The following is a 23,420-nucleotide window of genomic DNA, read 5'->3' as shown; positions in this document are numbered from 1 at the left end:
CCCATGCAAGTGGGGGGGGGGTGATGATGCTAGTGAGGGCACATCCATCCTGAGCAGCCTGTCTGTGCCGGTGTCACCAGAACGGCGCCGCAGTACCAGGCCCAGTGCAGCATCACGGCCGAACACTGCCAACGTGGATTTGGAGAGGCGATAGGGTGCGTCCGGCAGGAGGCGCCAGTGAATGGCTGAACATTAGCAGCAGTGCCATGCTGATCTACCAAGCACGCCTGCTCTGCATTCAAGAGGCTGTATGATGCAATACAGCAGTTATGTTGTTTGTAAAATACAAAAAAGTTCTATTTCTTGTTCAAAAAAGAATGAGAATTTATTTTGAACTCAAATATTACTCAGGTCATTATTTCATGTGGCATGCATGAGTGCAGTGTTGTGTGAGGGGTATGGGTGCACTAGAAATAGTTCAGTGTAATGTTGTTTCAGCGCCTGTGTCCTTCTGCAGGATTCTCCCCGCGTGCATTATGCATATGTGCAGTGGCCGGTTGTCCCCCTCCGACTCACTACCAGAGATCTCCACAGGTATCCTCCGCTTGGTAGCAATATTGTGGAGTATGGCACACACGGCCACGATGCGGCAGCAGACCTCAGGCTGGTATTTGAGGGCCCCACCAGTCTTGTGTAGGATGCGGAATCGGCTCTTTAACATCCCAAATGTCCGCTCAATTACATTTCTTGTGTGAATGTGCGCAGCATTATAACGCCGTTCCTGTGGTGTTGCAGGGTTGAGGTATGGGGTGAGGAGGTACTCACGGAGGCCATAGGCGCTGTCACCCGAAGGATGGGAGCAGAGGGTCAGTGCCTGTTATGCGCAGCTACATGGTCTTGACATACTGTATGTGGGCATGTGTACTTACCTGGGAGATGTCCTTCGCCGAAGTCACCCCTGGCAAGCGGGTGTGTATGCCGCTGTGCCTGAAAATGAACTAATCATGCGTGCTCCCCGGGTATTGGGCCACTATGTCGGTGATGAATGTCTTTGCATTGCAGACCATCTGGATGTTTAGTGAGTGGTAGGACTTGCGGTTCCGGTACATGTATTCTGTCTCAGCGGGTGGGCAGATGTGGATGTGGGTACAGTCACTGCAGCAAATTACATGGCGGAATTGCGTGGTGTTATAGAAGTCAAGCTTTGTTTGGTTTAAGTCCTGTTGGGTGGTTGGGAAGGTTATGTAGTGGGGTATCCGGCTCAGCATGGCGTCCAGGAAACTCCATAGGCAGCGTGACAGTGTGCTCTGGGATATCCCCCATGCATATGCAACTATCCCCTGGAAGCTTCCGGAGGCCAGGAGGTGCAGGCAGCACAGGACCTCGACATGGGTGGGCATGGCATTGGTCCTCCTTGTTGGGTGCTGCATCAGGGGGTCAAGGTCTCGGATGAGCATAGTTATCATTGCCCCATTCAGCCTGTATTTGGAGTAGATTTCCTTTTCAGCCTGGCCCAGGAGTGTTATCCGTATTTTTTTTACCAATTGAACTTCATGGTTACCACCTGGTTTGACTTATCCTTAAATTGCGACTCGCATTTAGCGTTTTTATTTTTTTTTTCCCGCAATTTGCGATGTTTGATGAATTGAATTTGCGATTTATTTGCGAATTTGCTAAATAATTCACAGAATAAGTGGAAAATCGCTGTTACCGATTCAATAAGGGGGTTCCACATAGATTCTGCGAATTTATGTTTGGCGAATTTGCAATTTACTGTTTTTTTGCTCAATGAATTGCGGGAGCGGAAATTGCGATCGCAATAGCTGTTTCGCAGCTATTGCGATCGCAATTTCGGTCGATGAATCTATGCCAATATGTTTTTAATCTGTTACTGTTTTTTAAATGCATTGATTTTAAGTACTTTTATTGATGTTAATGTATGTACAACGTTTTTTGTTCAAATTTTAATCTGTGCATTGTATTGTTTTGTTCATATGGAAAAGTGAAATCCTCCTACCAGGGCCCAGTTATGAGTAAGTCAAAATTCCAGATGGCCTGTGTTACTGATATGGAATCTCATATCCTAAATGGTTAGTCCAGTGCTTTATTTGTATAATAATAGGTGCCGGTGCTCAAAGCGCTGCTGAGACACTTGCCGCTGGCGCTATAAAATGTCAGAGTTCAAGTAGCAAAGGTGTCCAGTCCCGAATCCACCTCAGGTATCTTTAATTCACTGCCAGTCACTCTTTGCCACGTTATCTCACTCTTAGACGTGTCAGCTTTCTCCCTTGGTGATGGATTTTCTGTGTTTGTTTCCCTGTCTTTTCGTTTTGTTTGTTTTTTCCTCTGTTGGCCTCAGGGAATGTCTGATGTGATGAAATAACTGCCGATCCCCAAAAATAAGTGCAGGTGCCTCCCACGGCAACCACCGGCTCAAATTAAGCACTGGGTTAGTCATTTCCAAGTTAGATTAGTTTCCAGAGTAACTCAATATTAACCTTTTTTCATTTATGGTGGTCAGGAATAGTGATGCTGACTGAGTTCCATAACAGTTCTGTTATTATTATAACCCTACCTTGCCTTGAAGAGGAGTGCTTATTCAAAATACAGTGGGCATAAAATGTGCTGGGTTGATACACAGGCTCAATACAGACTCACACTAACTGCAATTCCTGGTGCGTATATAAGGTTCTTTTACAAATTATGGGCTTGAACTTCAAAAATCTAATGTCAGGAGAAGTGTCCTTTATTTCTAGAGCTTTCCTTTAACAAAACTATGATATGCAATTTTGGAGAAAAATGTTTCATTGATTCTATAACATTTTTTTTCCAAGACACCAATTGAATTGTATTTATCAATGCCTACAACGGAGCACTGGGAGTATTTAAAATCAACAGGTTCTTACTGTAAGTGACTTGAAGAACTTTTTGTGCTGCAGATCACAATTAAAAAAACCCTTTCCCTAAGTTCACTTGTTTTTGTTACCACTCTCATTTCCAATCTTTCGATTGCTTGGCTCTTGTAGGCTCTCCTTTCGTTCTTGTGTTAGGTCCTCACTGGAGCATGGACCAAGTATGTGTGTTCTTCCTCATCTTTTTGCAATGCACTATTTTTTTTAGTGTTTTGGTATTATTCCTGAAAATGCAATGTGCTTTCCTACTTTAAACACAGGCATACAGTTTATTAATCTACCGCCCCTATTGAGTTAGTTGCTTACCTCCACTACTATAGTACTCTACTGTACTTGACTTTATAACACTCCACTCAATGCCAATCTACTCAACTCCAATGTACTTTCCGCCACTCCACTTTACTCTACTCCCATCTACTCTATGGCACTCCATACTAAGCCACTCTAATGAACTCTACGCTACTCCACATCACGCAATGCCATTCTATGGGACTCTATGCCACTTCACGCCACTCTGCTCTATGCCAGTCTACTCTACTCCAATCTACTCTATGCCACATCACTCTACTCCACAACACTCTACTTTATTCTATGCCACACCACTCCACGTCAATCTATGCCACTCTACTCTACTCCATGCCACTCTATGCCATTTCACTCTATACCAATCTACTCTACGCCACTCTATTCTACACGACTCCACTCCATCCCACACCCTCATAATGAGACTCTAGGCCACTCTACTCTGCGCCACTATAATTTACTCGAATCTACACCATTCCAATCAATGCCACTCTGCTCTACACCACTCCAATCCACGCCACTCTGCTCTACTCCATGCCACTATATTCCACCCCACTCTAATCTACTCCACAGAACTCCACTCCGCGTTACACCACTCTGCTCTATGCCACTCCATGGCACTCTACTCCACACCACTCTACTCCAACCCACTGTAAGCCACTCCACGTTGCTTCACTCCACTCTCCTCTTTGCCATACCACTAACATTTAGCCATGCTGAATAGCAGCCACACTACTGTACAACATGGTTAAAAGTCATTGGCAAAGCCAATCGCTCTCGCATAGGTGAGACTTATTGGCTTTGCCAATGCTTGTTTCATTTTGTTTTCTGCTGCTAATGGGGACAGCTAGTGTAAAGAAGTTATAGCTAAAAACTTTTTGTAAACAGTTATTGTCTTGAAGAATACCCTGTAAAATATGGAATATGTGAATGTGCGAGACAAGCATTCTACAACAACAAGAATAAAACTTTTATAACAGTTCAAATTATTTATTTATTCTCATTATATATATCATGTCTGTCTTGTTTTTTTTGTTTTTGTGATTTTTAGAATTGTATAAACTTATATAAAAAATTGAATCAAAATTGCAAAAATTAATTACAAATAAATCAGTTAATACAAAGTCAACAGAATATACGAGTCCAGGTGGTAGGCGGAGACGTTGACTCAGGCAGTGCGGCAGATGTCTACAACGCGCGTTTCGGCATACATGCCTTCATCAGGTAGCCGTCCACTACTCCAGAAAAAAACGATAGTCTTGGATATGCTGTGGTTTCAGCTCTGTCAGTATATCGATGTAGACAATATTAAGCGCTCATATATACAAAATTATAATGTTAAATGGAGCAATTGCACGGTATCGTCCCTACGATTTCATGTCGGGAGAGCGCGACAGACCCACGGACTAATGATCTAGATGGCAATAGAGGGCACTCCTCAGTGTGAGGTCCCGAATATGTGGCGCGGCGTCTAAATGATGAATTCATTAAGAGATGTGACACAATGTTGCGTCGGATATTCGAATCTGAATTATGAATTTTTGAGTATAAAATGTTCGGTAAATATCGCCGCACGTTACATATTGGATATATCAGGCTGCTGCTTAAACCTCCTGTGCCGGTGTGTTCCTTAAATAATCACCGGGTGTTGCCGACAGCTTTTCGTCTTATTGATACCGGCTCCGGGTCTCCTCGAAAAAACGATGCAATGCTAATGGGGACAGCATCAGACGTGCAGGAAACTGGTGATTGAGGCAAAGGGTGGGATTTGTTATTTGCTGCAAAAGAAACTCATTATACTGCTACCTTTCCTATGCAGGGAGAGGTTATTTCTGTTCCTGGAAGTGTTATATGGTTTCCTTCCAGTGATGGATTTGAAGAGAGTGGACAATCCACTTCAAGATGGAAACTCTTCAGAAAATAATTATGCTTGTACTCCTGGTAGAATTCACTACTGATCTGAGTTTATTACAAACATACTTAAACAATGTGATTTATCTGAAACCCATTTTGTGTCAGGTCTGCAATTCATAACTACTATTTTCAGTTCTAAATTATATCAGATGGATTGAAATTAGCGCCCAGAGACATTACTTGCACCAGACTTGAGGGAGATTTTGGCTTGAGCGCTCTTCTCTGCAGGTACACATATCTGAAGTCTTTCCAGATAGGATGGTTGAGCAACTGGGTCCTTTTTCACAAAAGGGTTGTTTGTCCGAGTTCCATTTTTGTTTTAGAATTCCTCTTCCGCTCAGGCGTTGCCTGACCATTTGAAAGTCTGCTAGCATTAGTTACAATCTGAAAGATTTCCTTTATATTAGAAATATATTTCAAAGTCCTCAAACATTGTTTGCATCTTATCCAGACCTAGATGTCCAGGACCTAACAGAAGCTTAAACCCACCGAAACAGAATCCCTGGTGTATGTGAAGAAAAACAAACAAGAACTACGCCACACATAGCCTATAAGACATAAACGTAGAGATTCGTACACCAACTACCATTCAATGCTAATTCATTTGGATTTAATATGGAGACTGACATCACCCTCAAAGTACACACCATCAAAAATACACAAGACAGTCTAGTACCCTACATAAAGAAAGTGGAACAGCTCCACCCAGAAAGCATACTCTCTGGACGGTGGTAATGTTTTTCTCCATGACCTCACAAATTCCACAATGGCCTTTCTTATGAACTTCCTACATGTTGCAGCACACCTCAGTAAGGACCTGAAGATATATGACTACATTACCCCACTCTAATTTAAATTCTCTGGCTCCCCTTAGTTGCCATATCTTGCTCAGTACCAGCTGTTTCATCTTACAAGACCATCACAACCAATGCCCTATTTGACTGAAAAGCTCAGTATCTCTGGTAGCCATCAGGATTCCATCAGACAGGTAATAAAGGGCAAGAAGGAAGAAAACAAAGCTACATACCCTTTCCATCTGTGCACCCATGACTCGGAACAACATCCATGTAAAGGATTCTGTTCTGATTTAGGAAACAGTTGAAGACACATATCTGTAAAGAATACATCATAATGTTGCCATATCAAGTCCTCTGTGCTTTAGAAAACAACTATACCATCAAATAATCTTTGGCTAGATCTTGGTCTTTGACCCTGTACAGTGCTCCACCCCCTTTGGCTAGGTTATGCATTGCAAATACCACATACACCCTCTACACACAGTGTTGGACTTGGCCCTCTCTGCAGGATCATCCCTGGACTTTTTGCCTTCACCCTCCTAGTTTCTGTTAGCTTTTAGGACTCTGTGCACGTTACCACTGCTAACCAGTGCTATAGTGCTTATGCTCTCCTCTTTAAACATGATAAAACTGCCTTACACCTAATTGGCACCTTTAATTTACTTGTAAGCCCCTTGTAAAATGATACACAGGGCCTGCAAATCAAATGCTACTGGTGGGCCTGCAGCACTCAATGTGCCACCCTCTTAAGTAGACTTTTAAAAATGTGTGGAGTTTTAAACTGACACTTTTGAAAACATTATGTCACCTCTATGGTAGGCCCACACAGCCCAGAGAGCTGGGTGCATTTTTTTCAAAAGTTTTATCTTTTACATGTCCTGGTAGTGAAAAACTCTTGAATTAATTTTTTCACTAGTGCAAGGCCCACCACTACCATAAGAGAACATTGGGTTACCTTATTACATTTAATACGGCATACTATTTAATTGGGAGCAAGTATGAATATTGAGTTTGGTGTCTAAAGAATTATATTTTTAAAACCTTGTTAATGAGAAAGTCGGATTTTAAGCCACAATTCTGAAAATGGCACTTTTAGAAAGCTGTAATTTTGTTGACCTAACTATTTGGTGTCTGCAGCCTGGATCATGGGTCACATAACTAGATGTAGCTGGCAGTTGGCATGTGTATTACTCCCAGACAGCGAGACAAAGGGGGAATAGGTATTGGCAGGTTCGGCTATCGCTGACTTGATGGGGCCAGAGCTGTCACCTACCACACTTGCACATCACAAAGGCTCTGCCTCAGCACACTCATAAAGGGTTTCACACTAGTCTTTTGCGTCCCTAGACAACCTGGGGCCAGGGCAGGGAGGAAGGAAATTCCAAACACCTCTGAGGGTGAAACATTCTAGAAACTTCTTCTACTTCAAACCTGGTACCAAGTATACATAGTGCAACCTCAGAACCAACGCTTCAGTACACCTCTGGACTTGTGGAAGACTCAAAAGGACTGCTGTGGTGCTCTGCTACAAGAATGACTGCTACTCTGTTGCCCTGGTACTCTGCTGCCATGCTGCCCGACTGCCTGAGTGAAAAGGACTGCACCTACTTCTTGAATCTGAGTGACTCCAAGGGCTGTTTGGCAGGCCTCCTAATCAGAGTCTCAGGGACAGAAAAGGGTCAAACCACCTTGAACCCTGTACCTGTACTTTGCCTGCTGTAAGTTCTACCCTCTAAGTGGTGCCATCCATCTCCTGGACCCTTCGAAGTGGACCTGAAGGTGCTCTGCCAGTTCAGCTGTGTTTTTTGGGCAGTACTGACATAGCATACTGCATCTCCGAGCAGCTATGCATCAGAACTATACTGCACGATGCCTCGATACTGCAACTCCTCTGATCCGCCACTACACAATGCATCCTCAAAGCAGGACCTCACATCACAGCCCGCAGTTCCTCGAAACCGCCGCTGCGCAAAGCATCCTCAATGCAGGATCTCAGAACGCTCCGCAACCAGGAATTTAAGGAACTTTGTTCATCAGGCCTAAACTTGGCCTACGTATCCGGCCCGCGCTCCTTAGCAGTCAGCCTTAACATGTGACTTTGTCCAGGTCCAGCGGAACCAGATAACCATCGTTGGCGCTTTGTGCTTTGAAGCACTATTTTTTTCTTAAACCTCTAAAAATTATATAACTCTAGTTCTCCAAATTGGATTTTTTGTTGTTTTGGTGTCAAATAATTTATGGAATTTTATTCTATTTTCTTAAATTGAAGTGAGATTTTTTTTGTGTTATGTTTTCACTTTATTACTGTTTGAAGTGCTGAATAAATACTTTACACATTTCCTCTAAGTTAAGCCTGACTGTTTTGTAGCCAAGCTACCAGATGGCTGAGCACAGGTTAATTTGGGGTTTGCATGTGTTTCACCCTGAAAGGAATTGAGATTGCTGTTTGAGTAGGGTTTCGCCCCATTCAACCAGTAACTCAATTTCCTACACACATACAACTGTGAAAATCGTTTTGTGGCATTTTGTTCTGCTTGGAAGAGATTAAACCTTTCTCGCAACTCCTTAGGCGATAGATATGGTAACTGCTACTTTGGCATATGCTTAAGTTCAGCAGAAAGTGACTTTGGCTATCTAGAGATAGTCCGTCCGCAAGCAGTCATGAAAATAGCAATATCAAATCAATCAATATCAATCTGAGTCACTTGCAGGACAGAAATGTGGGCTAGCCAATATATTTTCATGGTTGAGTACTCTAAGCAGTAATTAACTTATTCTACTTCACTGGGCTTATGATGCATCCACAGCTGAAGCATATATTACCAAGTGTTTGTGTTTCTTCTTGTAACTCAAAGCTAGCTGCTTTTTTCTACTCTGGAATGCCCTCCTACAGTAATTACTGTGTGAGAAGTATGATAGTGGAGGTTCTGCAATACGCATACGTCTAGCAATTTTTCCACATCACAGTATTAATGAATCCCCCTTCTTCCCTTGTATATGTACAGGCTTTATCACTAGTTTTTGCTTTGGGTAGACAAACAGGGGGGATCTCCGTTGGTGGTTCCTCTTAAAGAAGACCTCTTTTTGTAGTAATAGAGCAAGGTTATAAGAAAGATGGCAGCGGAGAGGATCACATACAAAGCCAGGGGGTGTTCCAAGAAGTTTACTAGAGTATGGGGGAAATGGAGACGATATCATGGCTTAGATGGGGGACTGTGAAAGGAGGAGGAAAGGCCACTCGGTTATCCCAGTTACATGGGGGGGAGTTCCCTGACTAATTTGTGCAATATAGATACAGGTGGGGCATCATTTTATCAATGTGTAGTATTACTGGTGGGACTATGGGTACGGTGGATGGAGGGAGGAGGGAGGAGGGTGGAAGGGAGGCAGGGTATGGAGGTTGGAATCATGCAACATGCTTGTTATGTTTATACATTTTAAAAAAGCAAATAAAAAAAAAAGAATGTAAAAAAAAAGGTTATAAGAAAGAAGGAAGGCAGCTGCATACTTATATCTGGGCCTAGATACACCACAAACAATATGTGACCAGGAAACAATGATTCTCTGTAATATGAATTACTAATATAAGGAATCAAATCATTTAAATTAATTCTGATAATTCTGGCCTCAATCCATTATTCATGACAGATACAACTTAGGCGCTTTTAAGGCACCGCCATGGCAGGTTTCTTGCTGAGTTTAAGCAACATTGACTGCGTGAAGAGGAATGCATGATGGGGCTGTGCTTTTGCCAACACTCTACATATGTGGATGAAATATGAATGCACGAGACGAAGATTATACATCAAATGCTAAAACTTTAACTGTACCTAGAGAAATCATAGCTTGGTGAATTTCATTCATCACATTCTTGTAAAGCTCCTTCTGCCACACATGTAAAAGGTTCCATTCCTCTTCAGAGAAACAGGCAGTGACATCACGGAATGTTACTGGCACCTGAGAAAAGAAAATGGAGATATTATACATGATCATTCCTAAGACTTGATGATGCAGCGGTGAAAAGGGACTTTAAGTGTTAAACAACACAATGTGTTAAGGAATCAATGTAGAAACAAGCACTAGGTCTTTATCGCGGTTTCGCAAAACCCGATCATGAGGAAGCTGTCGGGCCACTGAAAAAGTCAACCGGTCTAGCTTAATAACAGGAGGTGCCTAGATGCTTTCAGATATGCAGTCATGAATTCACCATCTACACACTCAATCACTCATTTGTGCACAGTCATTCACTTTTACACTCATGCATCTATTTGTCTACCCATTGGTTCATTCTTGCATTCACCCCCTCACCCATTGACAATACCAAGCACAAACAATTACCTATAAATGAATAGACACTTTCAGTTATTAAGGAGAACCTATTGGTCGGTAAGAGGGTTTCCAGTGTTGTGTGACCGCTAATCTGTGAGGGATGTAAGAGTGCTGTTGTCAAAGTAACCGTAGAAACACCGCCACAGCAATCATGTCACATTTTGGGATTCGGCAAATGTTCCAAAAAAGTAAATCAACCATCAAATTATTATTGTATTGTTATGACATATAGTTTTATCATAACAAAAGTCGTTAACTGCCGAAAAAAGGCAATAACAGACCTGTTATATACATATAAAACAATCATCTTATATTACATTATTACATGTGAGCAAAAAGTAATCATTCTGTGAAGTGATTCTTAACATATATCTTATCAATCAATTAACTACATATCCTGAATACATCATTTTGCTCCACAATGTATATTCCTAGTAAATTACAAGTGCAAACTCTTTCATGTATGAATCCAACACAGTCAGGTACTACTGTTCTGTTGTTCCAATATGGTTCTGTAAATCCAGCAGGATAGGTAAGGCACAAAACAGTCCTTGGAGGCAGATTTATAAGGTGTTAAAATTCCCTGCTGGATTATTTAGTTGCTACCTGGCCCCTCAGAGGTGGTGTCAAATTGTCTGTGTGATACAGCTAGACTGTGAGGAGGGTACAAGTGCTGCTGGTAGCATGAGACTGCTAGTGTGAGAAGTGTGGGGTTGCAGTCAGTGGTTTGAGACTGCTAGTCCATGTACTCTGAGAGTGCTTCCATAGTGCATAGCAGCTAGTCTGTAAGGGGTATGAGAAGCCTTCGCACAGTTTTATCAGACATTATACACAGAGGAGGTACATGTGTCAAAGGAGCAAGTGGAGAGGTACCTAGAAGATATGCATATATCAGCGCTGTCGGAGGAGCACAGCGAACGACTAAACGCAGAAATAACAACGGAAGAGGTACCAAGGTCAATAGGAAAGCTAACAAGCATTTGCAATGCAATAGGTCTCGCAATTGCGAGATTTTAAGCTATTGACATTGTAGATAACAATGCCTTTTATTTGTCTTTAAAACAAAAACTGCAATAATAAATGGCACTGTCATTTATAATAGCAATAGGGCAAACGTTCCAAAATGCAAGACCTATTGGATTGCAATGCTTGTTGTTTACAAGCTCCCCATGCTGCACTTTCATGTTAATAGAGGCCATGCCCCTTTCTTTAGATGAGCTGTGTCTAAAGAAAGGTCCATGGCCTCTATTAAGGCGAAAATACGGTATGGGACACTTTTTACCCAAAAAGCATTTCTTTTTCAAGTTGATAAACAAATGCTTTGTTTGTTGTTGTAAAATCGCCTAGTAAAAGCATGAATGGCATGCTGAATGTTTCAGTAAAGCATGTAGGGCCTGCAATAGGAGAAAACATTAAAGAAAATAGTGCTTATAGTGTAAATAAGACGTACAGTGTACCAATCGAAGTAAGAGGGCCAGCACTCATGGGAGGTTAAAAGTGAAGACAAGGCGGTACTAAGAAGGGACTTACAAGCCTATTAATGAATCAGAAGCCAGCATTTACGAAGGACAATGACACAAGCCAATGACAAATATGGGCGGAGAGTGGGCGGGGATTCAAGTCCATACTCCCAATACAGCACGGCTCGTAGAGCAGTGCATGCGCTGCCCAAGCTCGACCTAAAAACCTGGATTGGATGAGCTACTTATGCATGGACCTGGGAAGCTCGAGGAAGTAAAATCTGGCCTTGAATAAGGTTCCCTGGGTGACAGACAATGGATAAGGATGGACATTTTAACTTATAACACGCCACGTTTCAAACTGTATTCTAGAGCAGAAAGTGGGTGCTTTACCTGCACATCTTCTCTACTAGCTATATAAGTAACAATGACAATACTAGGGTTAAGGAAACCTACAATGCCTATTTTCGAGATTCATTGAAGGTGCACAAAGAAGTTTGTTATGTGACAATATTAATGGGTACAATGTATACATATTACGTTGGGCACAAAATGAGCATGCCCGCTGGGTCTTTTATGGAAGGTGCGAGAAAGAGAGAGGACATTAAAGTTCCTTTATATAAAAGAATGCAGTGAAAAAGTGCAACGTGATGACAATATGGCAAGCTCAGTGTGGCGTAGGTAGTTTTATAGAATACAAGCTGAATTAAGGGGCACTCAAGGAAACATAGGGGGTGCATTAATAGGAAAGAAGGCACAATATTAGAGAAATTGTGCAGGGCTTGATTAAATAAGCACATGTGTAGGACTGAAAGGCATGATAATGACACCTGTTAATGGCCTATGAAACCAGAATATCTGAATAAATTCACTATGCAGGGCACTTAATATGCGAGTTAAAGTAAGTGAATAATGGAAACGTTAACCAGTTTATTAGCGGAAGTAACATCAGTGGAAGACATTGTGAAGATGAAACATGACATTAGAAGCCATAACAATCAACTTAACTCTGACCCTCATATATCTCCCCATGTTCTTTGGGATTCTTTCAAAGCCACAGCCCGCGGATTTATTATTGATTTCGTTTCTAAGAAAAAGAAACAGTTCCTTCAAAAGCGTAAAGTTGCTCTTGCACATATCAAATCCTTGGAACATCAGTTTTATACCTCCTCCCCAAATCATATGTCCTCTGAACTTCTTCAAGCCAAAATTGCCTTCAATAAACTCACCACTGATTCGGCCTCTTCCTTTCTTCTTCGGAGTAGTGCACGTTACTATGGGGGTCGCAACAAATCGGGCAAATTAGTTGCCAATTATCTCAAATCACGTAAAGAACGGACTCTCATAGATTCTATCTATTCCTGCTCTAACGTCCTTTTGCACACAGATAAGGAAATTTTGGAACAATTTCAATCCTTTTATGAATCTCTATACTCTTCCGAGAATCCTCCCACGCCAGCTCTTCTTCAATCTTATTTTGAAAACTTACCTAAGCCAGATACTTCCCAATTTCACTTATCAGACATTGATACGGATCTTACTCTTCCTGAGCTATCCACCGCTCTGTCTTCCCTTACTAAAGGCAAAACACCGGGCCCGGATGGTTTTCCAGTTGAATTTTATTTACATTTTTCTGATCTTCTTTTGCCCAAACTTCTCTCCCTTTTTCAGTCCTTTTGCTCCACCGGAATTGCTCAAGGTTCCTTTCAGGACGCTACCATATGCCTCATCCCTATGGACGGTCGAGATCCTAAATTCTGTACGAATTATCGTCCAATATCCCTCGTTAACGTAGATTATAAACTTTTTGCAAAATTGTTGGCTCTCCGTCTTGATCCATTCATGCCACATCTCATTGGGAAAGAACAATGCGGATTTGTTAAGGGCCGTCTTACGTCAGACAACTCCAGACTTTTCCTCAATGTTTTAAGTAAAGCTTCTTCTCTTTCTATTCCCCTAGCAGCTATTTCGGTTGATGCTGAAAAAGCTTTTGATCGGGTTGATTGGTCCTTTTTGATGGCTTCCTTGAAATGGCATGGCTTCGGTCCTAAATGTATCTCTTTTATTTCTTTGATATATTCCATGCCCAAAGCATCAGTCCTCGTAAACGGTCAACTTACCTCCTCCTTCACGCTTCAACGTGGTGTTCGTCAAGGCTGTCCTCTCTCCCCTCTTCTTTTTATTTTAGCGCTTGAACCTTTTATTTCCTCTATTCGTAACAATTCTTCTATCTCTGGTTTTCCATACGGGAAACATCAGCTCAAATTGTCTGCATATGCGGATGATATTCTTTTATTTATTTCAGACCCAGTTACCTCTGTTCCTTCTTTATTGGACGAATTTGAGAAGTTTTCCCTTGTTTCAGGATATAAAATTAATTCGGATAAGACGGAGATTCTTCCACTAACTAAGTTTTGCCTTCCACATTTCTTTACTTCCACTGGCTTTGCTTGGAATAGCAATAAGATAAAATATCTCGGTGTTCTCTTCTCTAGCTCCATCTCCTCCTCTATCCAACTTAACATGAATGCAATCATTTCTAGAATTGATCGTCTGTTTTCTTCTTGGAATCCTCTATATATTTCTTGGTGGGGTCGTCTTGACTCTATCAAGATGATGATTGCCCCGATCTTGATTTATTTACTTTCCATGCTGCCCGTCCATATCCCGGCTCTCTATTTCCGTCGTATTGATTCTGTTTTGTCTAAATTTCTCTGGAAGCAGAAAAAGGCCCGTATATCTCTTTCGGCCCTTCGTAAAACCAAATCGAATGGAGGGGTCAACTTTCCAGACTTTCGTCTCAATCATAAATCTTTTTCTCTTCGTCAGGCCTCTCGTTGGTTATCACCGGACTTGTCTCCTTTTTCCCCTCTTTGGCTTTCTATAGAGCGCTTTTTATTGTTGCCCTAGTCCTTTCAAGATGTACTTCGTTTCACTGCTAAACCTCTATGTCTTAATCCTCCATTATTTAAACATACTTCTTCTCTTTTACGACCCTTAGTATCCACGTTACCTGTCTCTCGAGAATCCTTTTTACTGATGCCAATCTGGTATAATTCACTAATTTTATTACTCAATAGACCTCTTGCCTGGTCTTCTTGGAGGTCGAAGGGCATCATTTGGATTCATCATCTTTTTGATGGCTCGTCACCTTGCTCCTTTCCTCAATTCCAGTCCCAGTTTCAATGCCCTGGTTCGTTTGCGAAGAAATACTACATTCTTATGGAAGTTGTCCTCGATCGTTATTATTCTCTTCCATCTGCTGAATTGCCTCTCCCCTCTTCCCCTCTTCTTGCCATTCTTTCGACTATTCCTAAAGCTTCTCTTATCTATCGCTTCTTTTCGGCTCCTGATCCGGATCGTCTCAAATCAAAATTGGAACTCTCTTGGGAAAAAGACCTAGATTGCTCTTGGTCGGTTACTCTCTGGGACAAGCTTTGGACTAAATCCTTGAAGACTCCTCGTACTGCATCTCTCACTCAATCCTTATTTTTCTTCTATCATCGACTTTATCTTTCTCCTCTCTCTCTCTCGTTTTCTTTCCTCTTCCACCGCTAACTGCTGGACATGCAATACTCCCAATGCTGATCTTTTTCATCTTTTCTTTCTCTGTCCTTCAGTTCGACTTTTCTGGATACAGGTGTGGTCTCACATTTCCCGTATTTTCAATCTTTCTATTCCCTACTCTGCCTCTCTGGTGTTTTTAGGAAGCCTCTCAGAGTCTTTTGATCTCCCCCCGCATTCACGCGGTCTTTTTGACCTCATGTTGGCCCTTGCACGCCAACACATTGCTTCTAATTGGAAGTCTCTTACGAAACTCTCCATTGGTTGCTGGTGGAATCTCCTGTGTCATTCCCATAGGCTTGACGTTGCTTTTGCCTCCTCCTGTAAACCCTCTCGCAATGTTGAGCTTTACTGGTTGCCCCTTACCTTATATCTAAATCAGTCTGCCAAACGAAACTATACTCCACTTTCTTCTGATAATTTTAAGCCTCCTTGAACATTTGTACTCCTGCTTGCAGTTACATTACTTTGATTTCACAGTTGTAGTTTTTTTTTCCATTCCTGTTATATATAATGCTTTATTTCACTTCTATTTAATGATTGTGCATTTAATCTAATTTGTTGCCAACAGTACTTATGCTTATATTTGTTTTTAGGATTGTATTAACATGGTTTCTACTCCCCACCCTTTCCTCTCCCCCCCCCTCCCCCTTAAAATCCAGAAAATGCTTTGATTTTTCCTCGTGCCATCGGTAGCTTATGTTTTTCCTTTTTCCACAAATTTTTTCTTCCCTCGTTTTGTTCTGCTGATGTCACCTTATTGTTTTATGACCTTTCTTTCAATAAAGCTTTCAAACATAAGAAGCCATAACAATAAAGAAATAACTGAGAAATGGGAAATACATTGGACATGACAGCATAGTCCCTTTGCTCAATTGTTCTGGAATAGTTTACTTTAATGGGACGGCACAGTGCTTACAATCAACATGTGCCCCGTTATACTGATTTGCAGATTAATATGAAACCTAGCTAATAAAATAGAGAATACCAATCCTGCCCTTACCTTAAAACGTCAATGTAGGAAACTGGATTCTCAGACTATGTGGGGGACATACCTCAGTTTTGATATGCCATGTGGCTGAGCTTCCACAAAGTTAAAACAACCTAGAGCCTACTAGTAAAAGAAGGTTTATGTGGAGAGCCTCACACATAGATTGGCAAACGCAGGAAGGCCCTCATCAGGGGAAAGTGTCCTTGTTAAATGATTAGCAACAGCACAACAACTTTTCATGGTTCCTGCCTTTCTCTCTTCCACCTACATCAGCCTTCCACTAATGCGGTTTGCTGATGAACGTACAGTCAGTGACCAAGAGTAGACAGAATAATGTTGATGTGTTACCAGACTGAAAAACAGACATGCTTCTCATTACAGAAACATAGCTCAGCAGTGACACTGCACTGCAGCTCCACAATTAAATCCCGTCACGATATCAAAATCATAAACAAAGTCACCAAGGGTAAGCTAGAGGAGGCGAAGCTGTGATATACAAAGAACCTTTGTAACCTCCAAAACTGAAGAACTTCACCTTGCATACTTACTAGTAACCCTTACGAATAAAATATAGACCTATCTCTTCTTTCTCATGTCCATTCCTCCTAAAACACAACCAACACCTAAACAATGGAGCAATCGCAAGTGCCTTCCTAGATTCCATGTATGACATTTCAATGAAGGGTACTAATCTGTGCATCCTTCAGGACCTGAACATCTGATTCGACTACTCATCATCGCACCATCCATTGAACCTAATCTTTGGACCTCCTGGAATCTTTATATCTTTTAGGGTGACCATCTCATTTCTTTCGTCCACAACATTTTATCAACACTACCACACAAGAAGAATCACCCCAAAGAAAGACCATCCCACACTTGCATCCTTCAGCCTACTCTCACCTTCCAAATTCCACAAACTAGTGACATGGTACAGTCACAAACAAAAGTCTCTCATTGACTAACTTCAGACATCATTGAAAATTAGTGTTATTTGGAACGGTGGACGTTAACTAGACCACACAGAGTCCTACAAAACTGATCTGAGGAATGAATATAATAGAGCAGTACAGTAGGTTAGATTTTCCTGACTATTCCGCTTTGATAATGACTACTATTGTACTGAAATCTAACAAAATGTGCTTTTTACATTAAACAGCCCATTCGGTAATCTGTAAAGTGACACTACTTTGTCTTGCTTATAGGCATAACCCTTGCATAAACTTTTCCCATGGACGTAGCTTGGTCGGTAAGATTGGGTGGGGTGAGTTTCAGATTTCTCAAAAGTTACGCTGGTATATAATGTTAAAATACATTATACGAGAAGCAGGGGTGCACTTTAAGGGGCAGTAGGAAGGGAGAGGAATGTGAATTGTGAGGTGTACTTATAACTCACTAATGTGTAAAATATTTGTTTAAGACCTTTAAAACAGAGACAAGAGTGTGTGTATGTTTTGTCTACATGTGTATGTAAAACTCCAGACAGAAATCCGATAAACACCTCACCATACCTGACTTACAGCACCCATACCCAAGTATTTACTACATAATACATTTATTAGGTGGGAATAACCCCCAAACACCCCCTAAGAAGCTACACCCATGACTTTAGACATGAGCACTGGGCTGACAACAGGCATGCCTGCTTGTGTGTGGTTGTATGTCAATACAACGCGGTGTTTACACCGCACTACCATTACAACGCTGGTTTTACAACGCAAGTCGTTACCACGACTTGCGCTGTAAGGTGCTGGACTTAGGAATAGTAAGATTTACTATTCCAACACCAGCCTACGTACAGTAGGGAAGGTGTTGGAATAGTAAATCTACTATTCCTTAGCCTAGAGCGCCCTCCAGCGCAAGTCGTGGTAACGACTTGCGTTGTAAAACCAGCGTTGTAATGGTAGTGCAGTGTAAACACCCCATAGTAATGGATGTTCCCCCTTGAGTGTACAACCACTATTTCACAGCTTGCACAATCTTGTGAATAACCACCATCATGACAGACTCATCATTTTTGGAAACTTGCCATTTTTGCATGGTCATCAGGATTTTTCACCTTATTCTGGACCCTATGTTTACTGGTGCTGTACAGCACTATATATTTGAAAAAGTATGCCCTCATAGTGACCGAATGTCCAAAAGCTGTTTTCACTGTATAGTTTTGGGGTACATTTTCCATGAACAGGACAAGGTATAATTAAAATTCAAAAGCTGTTTTCACTGTATAGTTTTGGGGTACATTTTCCATGAACATGACAAGGTATAATTAAAATTCTTAACTGGTATGTCTGACTGTGAAAACGCTTGCAAACTAAATCAAAGTTATTTTCTACTCAGTTTTCCTAATCTAATTTATTGCTGAAATCAGATTTAGTGGAAAAGTAACTGTATTAAAATGTATTTTGTGCTTCTTGAGCCAAAACTGTCTTAGAACAAGTTCTGCCTCTCATCTCCCCTCCAAAGGCAATATACATATGGTTAGCTGAAGTGCGCAAATGTACTCACCACAGGTCACGACTTGGCCTGTGGGCCCAAAAAGGCAAGGATGTTTTCTACAACTGCCCACTGTTGGACTTGGCCTTTTTTTGCTCAAGTTCCCTACATTTTTTGTCTTCCCCCTATACCTTTTTTCTGACATGGTGTTGCCAACTTAGATGCTTTGGGCACGTTGCCACTGCTGATCAGTGTCAAAGTGCAAGTGCTCCCTGTGTAAAGTGTAATGGTAATTGGTTGTCCCTGATTGGTATGTTTGCCTTACTAGCAAAGTGCACTATGTGTGCCAGGGCTGGTAATGCATCAGTACACATCAGTAGCCTTAAAGAGAGAACTCAGGCCTGCCACTGCAGTGCCCACACGCAGTTTTTTAAACTGCCATGTTGTCCTGACAAGTGCACCCAATTGCCAGGTCTTACCCTTCCCTTTTTATGCACATTAGACACCCCTATGGTAGGTCCAAGGTACCCCCCTGGGCAGAGTGCAGTGTACGTGAAAGGTAGGCGATGTACTAAGGTGTGTACCATGTCCTGACAGTGAAATACTCTCAATTTAGTTTTTCACTGTCGAAAGGCCATCTTGCCTATAGGACAGAATGGGGGAGGCTGTGTAATATGTTTCGAGCCTATCTTCCCACAGGCTTAAGATGGAGAGGTGAAGTTTAGTGTGCCTGAACTCACAATTTAATAACACATCTTTTGTGAAGGTGTTTTTTGCATTGTGTGTTCAGAAACCACCCTTTTAGAAGTGGCTGGGTTTTTGTGTTTTAACATTTCTGTGGGTCTCTGCCGGGTTGTGGATTGACTGTTTGGATTTGAATGTGATAGGCTCCGGGGAATGTCTTGACCCAGGGGCGGAGGTGAGACAGCAACAGGCTGACATGTATCTGGAGTGTAGGGGCGAGGAGTAGCCTCTGGAGGTGAAGAGGCCTGGGCTGCCGCCATAAAACAATGGCTCCATCTCCTTCTGAGTGATTGAGGATCCAGACCCCCACTATTAAAGGAAGAAGGTGTCACTGGCAGGGAGACACCCAGAACTGGTTTGGACGGGGGTCAGTGCCCCCTGAACAAAAAGACTTCAAAGACATTGAGGGGTATAACTATGAGAGCTGAAGCCCCTGAACTTTAGAAAAATGGAATGATCAAGACTGTAAAGGATTAAACCTACTTCGTGGTCAAGAGGAACCTTTGCTAAGGAAGAAATAGCTGAAGAGACTGAAGGAAAGGACTGACCCTTGCTGTGTGTTCTGGGGCTGGCCTTAGTTTGCTGATTTAACCAACGAAGAGGCTAAAGGGACTTTGCTGTGTGCTGTGTCCCCCTGCTTGAAAGGACTTTGCTGTGTGCTGTGTCCTGAAGTAACTTATCCCCAAGGGCCCGAGGAGAGCTGGCTCCCTGTTGTGGAAACTCTGGAACACAAAAGTTTCCAGGTGTGTCTCAGTGACGCTGTGTGTGTGTGCTTTTTGCAGCCTCAGACCCTCGTAAGAATTGCCCTATGATCGTGGGCACCAGATATCCAAGTGAGTCTCAGCCACGCTGTGTGTGTGTGCTTTGTGCAACCTGAGACTTTCGTTAGGATCGTCCTGTGATCGTGTGCACCCAGAGTCCAAGTGAGTCTCAGCAAAGCTGTGTGAGTATGCCTTGCGCAGCCTGAGACCTTCGTGAGGATTGCCCTGTGACCGTGGTACCCGGAACTCAAGTGTTTCTCAGCGACGCTGTGTGCATGTGCTTTTTGCAGCCTGAGACCCTATTAAGAATTACCCTGTGATCATGGGCACCAGGAGTGCAAGTGAGTCTCAGCTACACTGTGTGCGTGTGCTTTGTGTAGCCTGAGACCTTTGTGAGGATCGTCCTGTGATCGTGTGCACCCGGAATCCAAGTGAGTCTCAGCGACGCTGTGTACGTGTGCTTTGTGCAGCCTGACACCTTCCTGAGGATTGCCCTGTGATCGTGTGCACCCGGAACTCAAGGGAGTCTCAGAGACGCTTGGTGCGTGTGCTTCATGCAGCCTGAGACCTTTGTGAGGAGTGCCCTGTGACCGTGCACACCCAGAGATCACGGGAGTCCCAGCGACACTGTGTGCGTGTGCCCTGTTACAGCCTGAGATCTTTGTCATTGCCATTGGCTCGGACTGGCATCCCCAGAGGAGTTGTTTCGCCGGTCCGAGCCCGTCTTTGCCAAGGAGGGACCTCGAACCATCCCCATGTCGGGGGGTCCAGAGTTCCACTGCCCAGAATCAGCGAAGCCGCATCGGAGGCCCAAGTCGCGAGGAGAGGAGAGCGAGGTTGCGCCCCCCCAGGTAACGCTCAGCGAGCTTGTGTGTGTCGCGGGTGTGGGCTCGGAGAGAAACGCTCTCGGCCTTTCCTATTCTCGCAGCGCGAGCCTCCGCTGAAGTCCGTATTGCAGCCTGTACTTGCCGTGGAGTGGCAGTAGCGGGGCCGGAGTGTGGAGCTACATGTTGTTTTACACCATACCCGTGTTGGGGCATATTTTGGCAGTAGCTGACTGCGAGTCAGCCGGAGTGGCATAGAGACGGTACCGAGCACCGTGATCGGTGCCAGAGTACAGTATTTCTGCATAACGAACTACCTGATTGTTGCATTATGCATTACATCATTTTGGTATCACGAACTGCCTGATTGTTGCATTACGCATTGCATTATTTCTGCATACCGCACTGGCTGATTGTTGCATTACGCATTGCATTACTTTGGCATTACAAGATGCCTGATTGTTGCATAACGAACTGCATTATTTTTATATTACGAAGTGCCTGATTCTTGCATTACGAACTGCATAGCATTGCATTAGGACTGCATTGGATCATGTAGAATTGCTCAATAATACTGCAGGAGCCTACAAGGGCTTCCTGGCCTAATAACCGGCCAGGGTAAATATTACAAATACACATATTTTGGTTTTTATTGTGTGGTCTCATCGTATATCTTTTTATATAAACATATACTTGTTTTTTATGAAACTCGTGCGGAGTCCATTTGTGGTGTCATCAATGGGTTACTGAGAGCGGGGTTGCAAATACTTTACATATTGGCCTTGGAGATAGGCCTGGCTGCTCGTGCCAAGCTACCGAGGGGGTGAGCAGGGGCTATCTGAGAAGGTGTCCTTCCTTTCCCTGACTTAGAAGCAAGGGTCCCTTTTTGGCCTAAGGTACCTACATCAGACAACTAGTGACCCCAGTTCTAACACCCACTTAACAGGCTGTAGCAATGTGGGAGGAGTCAGAAATGTAGGCAGAACAAAGAACCACCTTAACATTTCTTTTGAGTTGGAGGTGCAAAGTCGGCTGATAGGATGTGGTGACCTCCTGTTTGCATGCTCCAGGGACACAAGAATCAGGAAGGCTGCTGACTATTAGAGTGCAAGAGGACCTCTGAGGAAAAGTCCTTGCAGGATCCCTGTCTGGAGATTGACCTGGTGCCTAGGAGCCTCCATTGAAGACCTGATGGCTGCAAGAGTAATCAAATATACATTTTCCAGCAGTTGAAGAAAAATGGAGCGGAGTCAATTTTTTCCACTTCTGGAGCTCTGGTCAGGGTATTGGTACAAGGAAGGGCACACCCAGTCGGTCAGGAAAAAGCAAGTTTATCCAGCTCAGAGCTCATGGCTGCTCTGAAAATGGTTTAGTGGAACCTCGCAGCGAAGGTATCTAGCTTTGTAGAGCCATTCTAGCTACAGCTTCAGCTTTGGGCCTTGCCCTGTTTGAAGAGTTTGCCATCCATTAAAAAGGACTTTATCCAAATGTAAAAACGGTGACCATGATGACCCACTTGGTGTAGCTGACCTCTTTTCACTTGCAGGTTGCCTGAAATTATGTCTAGGTCCTGGTAAACTGTGAACTAATCATTTTCAATGGCGCTTTACTTTTTCTAATGATATATTAAGAAGTGGTTCTGTCGGGAAGGTGTCAAATTGCTTTGTTCAAATGAAATCACTGCATCCACAACATTCAACTTTTTGTGAAGAACATATGATTTTAAGAAAGGTTCAACGTCCCTATTTTAGAACCGAACCGTACTGCTTGAACACACCACGAGGCCAATTATTTTTTAGTCAAACATGGCATTTTGTATTGTATGAATATTATGCACACAAATTACTGAACATGGCTGTCAATAAAACAATATAATGCAGAATAATAAAGTGATTAAAGTGCAAAGGTGACTTCGTGGTGATACGTGAAAAAATGTGCTAAACATATATTATACAAATAGGCAACACGTAAGAGCAACAGCAGTAATGTTGTACTGTCCTATGTTCTCAATGCATGAATACACAGCCCAAGAATAACTTTGTGTTGGGGCCTGAGCAACTGCGTAGACTAGCATGACTGCAACGTCGATGTTTCGACCTTAGGAAATAGCGCAGCTTAACATGCGTCAAGGGCGGGTCTTCATCAGGACAAGGGCAATAGTTGATATGCGCAATTAATAATTGAAGGGGATCCTATGAAGTGAATAGTGTAGGATCCGAATGAATTCCGCATAGGTAGACACACACCAGGCGATTGTGGTCTGGGACAAAGAAGAAAAATTCCTTAAGTCTTCAACAGCCGGTTGGAGACGAAATCTCGAGTATTTTAGGGGATGTGATTAATTAAACGCCGCCAGCTCACAATCGTTATGACGGGGAGGGAGGGACGTAACTTCTTCTGTCTGCTTCCGCCGCTCGCGGAAATTAAAAAAAAACACTCTCTGAC

The 23,420-nt window shown here is 42.7% G+C and overlaps 1 protein-coding gene across 1 annotated transcript in view; it reads right to left on the bottom strand.

Moving 5' to 3' along the window:
• LOC144761665 (uncharacterized) overlaps positions 1 to 23,420 on the bottom strand; it is a 166,501-nt gene that overhangs the window by 75,170 nt on the left and 67,911 nt on the right. The window contains exon 2 of the mRNA XM_078646950.1: positions 9,697 to 9,823. Within this exon, the coding sequence (XP_078503076.1) occupies positions 9,697 to 9,823 (127 nt within the window). The remainder of the gene's footprint in view (positions 1 to 9,696; positions 9,824 to 23,420) is intronic.

The sequence above is a fragment of the Lissotriton helveticus genome, chromosome 6 (assembly GCF_964261635.1).
Source record: "Lissotriton helveticus chromosome 6, aLisHel1.1, whole genome shotgun sequence".
Taxonomy (NCBI): Eukaryota; Metazoa; Chordata; class Amphibia; order Caudata; family Salamandridae; genus Lissotriton; species Lissotriton helveticus.
Note: the sequence above shows the minus strand (reverse complement) of the source record. Positions and strands in the feature narration are given on the sequence as shown.